This window comes from Adiantum capillus-veneris, chromosome 30 (assembly GCF_014529385.1).
Source record: "Adiantum capillus-veneris isolate H3 chromosome 30, ASM1452938v2, whole genome shotgun sequence".
In the NCBI taxonomy this organism is placed as follows: domain Eukaryota; kingdom Viridiplantae; phylum Streptophyta; class Polypodiopsida; order Polypodiales; family Pteridaceae; genus Adiantum; species Adiantum capillus-veneris.
The window spans coordinates 77,101,157-77,107,464 of record NC_140960.1 but is presented as its reverse complement, the minus strand read 5'-3'; the positions used below and the strand labels follow the sequence as shown (position 1 = coordinate 77,107,464).

Sequence of the window (6,308 nt, the reverse complement as noted above, 5' to 3'; positions counted from 1 at the left end):
TGCAACAACTACAAAAGTCGACAGTGCGGTGTGGCACCTACCATCTTGGGCATATGAGTACTAAAGGAATACAAATCCTTCAAACAAAGAAGCTTCTACCACGTTTGAAAGAAGTGGACTTAAGTTCTATAAAGATTGTGTTAATGGTAAACAAAAGAGGGTAAATTTTCAAAAATCAATAAATGAAAGAAAAAATAAAAAACATGAGTTGGTTCATTCTGATGTTTGGAGTCCTACAATTAACCATCACTTGATGGCTCATTGTATTGTGTAACATTCATAGACGATGCGACTAGGAAAACATGGGTTTATGTAATAAAGAATAAATCCGATGTGTTTTCCATATTTCAAAGGTGGAAAGCCTTTGTGGAGAATGAAACAGGTACCAAGGTTAAATCTCTCAGATTCGACAATGGAGGCGAATATTGCAGCCAAGCTTTTGTGCTAGCAATGGCATTCAGAGGCAAAAGACAACCCGAAGGACATCCCAACAAAATGGGATTTTGGAAAGGATGAATAGGAGAATCATGGAGCAAGCATGAAGCATGCATGGCTACATGCAGGCCTACCGCTTGAGCTTTGGGCGGAAGCAGTAAGTACGTATGTGTACTTAATCAATCGCTCACCCTCAACGGCATTGGATGGGGGAGTTCCAGAGGAGGTGTGGATAGGTAAATCATTGAACCATTCATTTCTCAAAGTGTTTTGGTGCCCTTGTAATTTTTTGTATTTAAAAAGCACACTTGTAAGGCCCTATGAGGAGAAGCCATCGTGCGTGAAAAAAAATCACTCGTCCGAAACCAAAATTTTCACGGCCAGTCTCGAGCAAAGCTCGAGGTTAGCTTCACCGGAATATTATGGCCGAACGGCGGTCGGAAAGTGGTCGAAAAACGGCAGGTTATTTGGCCGTTTGGCCGGTGGCCGTAGTCAATGGCTGGTGGCCGGTGGTATGAAGGCAATGGCCGGTGGCTGGTGGCCGAATTCAATGGCCAGTGGCCAATTTCAAAGGCGTACTTGTCTTCTCAAGGGCGGCCGCACATGAGCGGATTCGAGAGTCGATTTGGACTTGTCTACACAAGGGCGGCTACAAACAGCTGCCTCTCATGAGAGAGGGAAACCCTTTTGGCCAATAAAATGTGGCCATTTCTACACACATTTTGGAGTGTGAAGTTGATGCAACCAGGTGGGTGTGAGGTGGTGAGAGTGAAGCAAGGCGGGAGCTCTATTAACTGTATAATCCCTTTGTAACCTTTCTTGTTTGAAGTACTAAAACCATTGAGTGGTTGCTTTCCCGTGGATGTAGCCCACATTGGGTGAACCACATATATTCTGTGTGCTCTCTCTCTCTCTCTCTCTCTCTCTCTCTCTACTCTATAATCTCTCGTGTGTGAACATTTGCCTCTCTCCATTAAGTAAGCTACTCAAATATCTATTTAGCTACGCCTTATTTCCTAACAGACAGAGGGGGGCATCTTTCTCTCTCAGGAGCGTTGTGTCCAAGAGTTGTTGGAAGCATTTGGTATGACTAAGTGCAAACTTATCTCATCTCCTATGGCCCACTGATATATTCACCAAACCTCTTCCACAGGTGACATTAAACTCTCATGCTAGCTCCTATGGACTTTTTTCCCATCCAAGAGCTGAGAGGGGGTGTTACAATATCTCCCAAGAGAAAATTAGGGATTGAGGCCTATTTTATGGCTATGCCCGCCCATATCGGAGGTAGATGTACGTCCTTTTCTTAGTGATGCACTCCACGGTTTTGCCCACTCGGTAGGCTAGCACAAGGCAGAACCCTCATTCCTAGGGTTTCCTAGGGTCAAAGTCTCCAATGTTTTGTACTTATGCTACTAAATGGGTGTTGTAGTTAACTTCCAGTGAGTTTACACATTTATTAGCATTTTTAGCCATTTTTTAGGATCACCCACTAACTGATTGAAGAAAAATTGCACAAAATCAACATGTGCTATATAGCATAACTCAGAGTAGACCACAACATGCCTGTTTAGCAAAAGTCCATGCTATCAAAAAACTTGTATAAAAGGACAAGTTGGCTATACACTATTGCCACTAGTGGAAACGAAGGTCAAAATGAGAACGCTCACCAGAAACTGCCTCAATCGGAGAATGTGAGTTGAAAGATCGCTGGTGACACTACCCTATATATCAAAAGGGCACTCTATTACCATGTGTTGAAAATACATTTGTAGGAATGTACACGAAGATGGAGAAGATGAAGGAGAAGCTCAAGAGCACACACCACAAGAAGTAGTAGGTAGAGATCATTGAAATTGAAGATCATTGTGGAGGCCTCCCAAAAATCCTAGAGGTGTGTAGGACCAACACAAAAGGGAGGAGAATGGAGAAGCCCTTACCCTCAACCTTTTCTTCGATTGATCCTGTTTGTCACTCGTAGCTCCTCAGCTACAATCAGGCTCTGATACCATGTTACGAGATGGAAAATGAGAGAGCTTGAGCCCTTGCAAGCACACACACATACACGCACACACACAGACAACCCCTAAGGGCACACAATGGAGGTGGAGTCTGAAAGTTGCTTCTTCTTCTTCACTACCCAATATTATAAGAATCTCTACAAAACATAAGTAGGGAAATACAAAATAATGAGAGAAGTATGCACAACGATCAATGTGATATTGCTAATGAGTGAGCCAGCAAGATATTAGTCATCACTCTTTGCTCACATATGTGAGTGAAGTCCAACTAAAGTATCATTAGTGATGATGATCCTAAAGTTGTCTAAGCAAACCATGTGCTGAGCTTGATACCTAAGCACAAGACAGGAAAGACAACCCAATTTTGGTGCTTATGATTATAGGCTACCCATTTGTGAGGCCATAAGGATAACTTTGTAACAAAACGCTCCTAGGTTGTAATAAAACCACGAGATCAAGGTAAATGTTGATGATTAGCGACAAATCCACAACTTCATGATTCACAATACCCAAAACCATAATTAAGCAAGGGAAACACAGAACCAACAACAAAAAATTGTAACTATCTATTTACTATTGAAGGTTGATGCAAAAAGATTTACAGTCAAAATTTGGAAAATCTACAAATACTAATATGGTTAGAATGTGCCAAAACCCTAGAAAGACTCTACGGTGAAAAAATTATGAGAAAAACATTGTTTTTGGCCCTCCTAAACTTAGTTTTTACACATGCTCATCCTTCTCCTCTCTCATGCAACCCCAACAAAGTGACTTTCCTCTTTTCACTCAAAATCTATCTCACTTTCTCTCGATAAGGTGGCCACTTGTCCTCATACTACCTGGCCTACATTGCATGACTTTCACTTCTTTATTTGCTAGATTAACATGGCAATATCTATGAGAAAGTTCCCATATGGGATTGTTATTTATAAGGTATCCAAGCCTTTCACTTCTAAAAATGTCTCCAATATGCTAACAAAAGTACAATTGGTAAAGGTGATCATTTGTAAAACATACTCAACAATGTTGTTATCATGCTTTTTCTATATGCAAATGATGTAATGCTTTTCTTATACTCGAGAAGATGCAGAAAATGTCATGACCATCCTAAAAACATTCTCTTTGCATAGTGACTTGATAGTGCGTGTCTTATAGACGAAGGTTACGCTTGTGAAACTCTTAACAAGTAGAAATCATGCATCCTGAATAATCAAGAGCCACTTGAAGTAGTATAAAGTTTCAAGTACTTGGCCTTGCGGCTCTTACGAACCACAAATGGGTGCATGATAGTCTTGAATCCGGGAAGATATCCATGCATTTGCAAACAAGTGTGAGCGAAAATTAAATGGCTCCTCTCTCTCTCTCTCTCTCTCTCTCTCTCTCACACACACACACACACACACACACACACACACACACACACACACACGTATAACGCCTTGTGTTCGAATCCAGTAGAATGAACGCCTAAAGAGCCATGAGTGTCGTGCCTGCATCGAGCCATTTGGAAATCAAGAGCTTCTACGCAGTGCGCGACAGCCTTGCCTTTCATGATGCCTGTTCTATCCGCTATAACGTCTTTGTTGCGGAGCAGGGCTTCTCTGCTGACATCGAGTTTGACAAGTAAGTGCCACTCTCCTTGTCTTGCGTGCGCGTACTTGTGCGTTTGTGTGTGTGTGTGTGTGTGTGTGTAGAGAGAGTCCTCGCTTCAGCACAACAAATTTAGCTTGGAGGGCTTTAGTGCTGCTGTAAACGCAACTTGATGCTTGCCAATAATGTGCACTTTTCTGATGTGATAGCTTACGAATGTGCTGTTAGAGCTGGTAGATTTCTCGTTGTAAGCATATTTGATGGGCTGGTAGCGACATTTTTTGTCAAGCCCTAGCGTGCAATTTCCGGCTCCATAATGGCATAGGAATGTAGCGCTTTAGCCGCTAGAATGTCAGCATTCAGATGTGCAGTTAGAGCTGGACTCATTTTCTGCTCCAATTGCATTTGAATGTGACAATCCATTTCACATTTGGTTGAAAGGCCGTGATATCTATCTACAAGCAGGCTAGATTCTGCAGAAATGGAGCCATAACATGCAGTTTCCTGCTAAAATAGCTTATGAATGTGCTGGTAGTGACGGTTTTTGTCAACCCTTTGGTGGTGGGCAATTTCCTGCACGGTAATGGCATATTAATGTTGCAGTGTGTTGTGGCAAGATGGCATTTGAATGTGCAGCTGGAGCCATTTTATTGCATTTGAATGTGCAAGTCCATGACAGATTTGTTTAAAATCCATTGATATCTTTCTACTATCAGGTTAGAAATGGGGCTAAATCTTCCTGCTGCTCAACAGGATAGATGAAACTTGTGTCCATCTTTTGGCTTACTATGTGTCACCAGTGTGGGGCGGTCGTTCCGTACCAGTTGGCACCCTTCGCATACATCCATTACCCAATTCAACTGTCGGCAAAATAAGCCGTGTCGCAATCATGAAACCGCATCGTCACCAAGGGATCGCAAGGCGACTAGTGTCCGTGGCAGAGAGTGTCGCCCAAACGATGGCATTGACTCGATGTATCTTGCACGCGCAAGCTGACAAAAGGATTGTTTATGAGAAATTCGGCTACAGAGTTATGGATATCGAACATACAGAGCTGCAAAATGGGAGTGAAGATATTGTAAACCTTGATGAGATTGGAGGGACCGATGCCGAGGGAAGGCGAGGGCAGTTTTTGGAAGATGGTGTCTGGCATGTTAAGATGTATAAAGACATCTTACAAACACCATGAATTTATGTTTCTTTCCGCATTCATCTTTGTGAACATGATAGTTCTCTTCTTCTTGCGGCTTCGCAGACAAGGGACCTGCAATATGCAGTATGTGAACGGATAAGGTTGTACTCTCTCAAACCTCACAAATGACAATTGCAAATGGTTCTCAATCTTCACTCTTTTAGGCGCATGGCCTGCTTATGTTAGCATTCTTAATATTATCGGGATATTTCGTACATTTGCATGTTGTCCTTCGTAAGGACAGTTTTTTGCATGTTAAACATTCAATAGAGGAGAAGGAGAAAGGCCAATTTTTTTTTGGAATAACTGTTCTTAGTTTGTAAATAGATCCCCTTCATTAACGGCCTCGTGACTTCTCAACTTTTTGTTTTAGAATGCCAAAGTGATCCTTCACCTTGTTCATCATGTGATCTTAATTTTGGCGCATGGGCTCATCAAAAGTTTTATTTAAAGCTCGTGGAAAAAGACATGTCAAGACTCTAAGGAGCTTCCTTGCATTGCGACAACATGATTTATACCGCTTTCTTGAGAAGTGACTGCCTTTGTCTACTGTAATTTTCATCAGGGCACAGACACGCCCCCGGCTCATTGCCTTGCATATATTGGTAACATCTAAGACCGTCTTCAGCAGAAAATTACGGGATTTAATTGGAACTAAATGAATGGCCCAGATCTTCTGCCCCCTGACCCTGGACCTTGACGGTTTTGAGAAAGAACTCAATACTCGGCCAGTCAATTTTTGTATCCATACTTGAGCTTGAAGCTTCAAGTGTAGCTCCTCATGGTAAAAATAAGTAAGGTATAGAACTCTTTTAACGTTTGGTCATGGTGGGCTTCCAAAGAAGACGCATTGTTGCATTGTACCCCAAAAAATTTAAAGGTAAACCTAGTGGGTATAAACTTATTTGGCATCTTTGGTAATAATCCTAGAAAGTTGCTCTCTCAAGAGGACATGAAAGTGTTCATTACCAACCTAGTGCTAGTAATTTGATGGTTGTCTGTGAAGCTAGTATCTTCGTATGCTAGTGTCGTAGAAATATCAGGTATGTTCTCAATCTTATTGGAAATGG

At 41.9% G+C, this 6,308-nt stretch overlaps 1 protein-coding gene across 1 annotated transcript; it reads left to right on the top strand.

Moving 5' to 3' along the window:
• The first annotated feature begins 3,806 nt into the window (after window positions 1-3,806).
• On the top strand, window positions 3,807-5,453 carry LOC147418245 (uncharacterized). The gene is made up of 2 exons (XM_086506830.1): window positions 3,807-4,079; window positions 4,800-5,453. Exons 1-2 carry the CDS (start codon window positions 3,934-3,936, stop codon window positions 5,233-5,235), a joined length of 582 nt encoding a protein of 193 aa, XP_086362956.1. The 5' UTR covers window positions 3,807-3,933; the 3' UTR covers window positions 5,236-5,453.
• Window positions 5,454-6,308: the final 855 nt, after the last annotated feature.

Bases quoted from the DNA above. Each gene is read 5' to 3' on its own strand.
- LOC147418245 (XM_086506830.1), top strand. From the start codon at position 3,934: ATGAGTGTCGTGCCTGCATCGAGCCATTTGGAAATCAAGAGCTTCTAC. The intron at 4,080-4,799 runs GTAAGTGCCACT...GCTGCTCAACAG, and splicing joins GCTGACATCGAGTTTGACAA to GATAGATGAAACTTGTGTCC.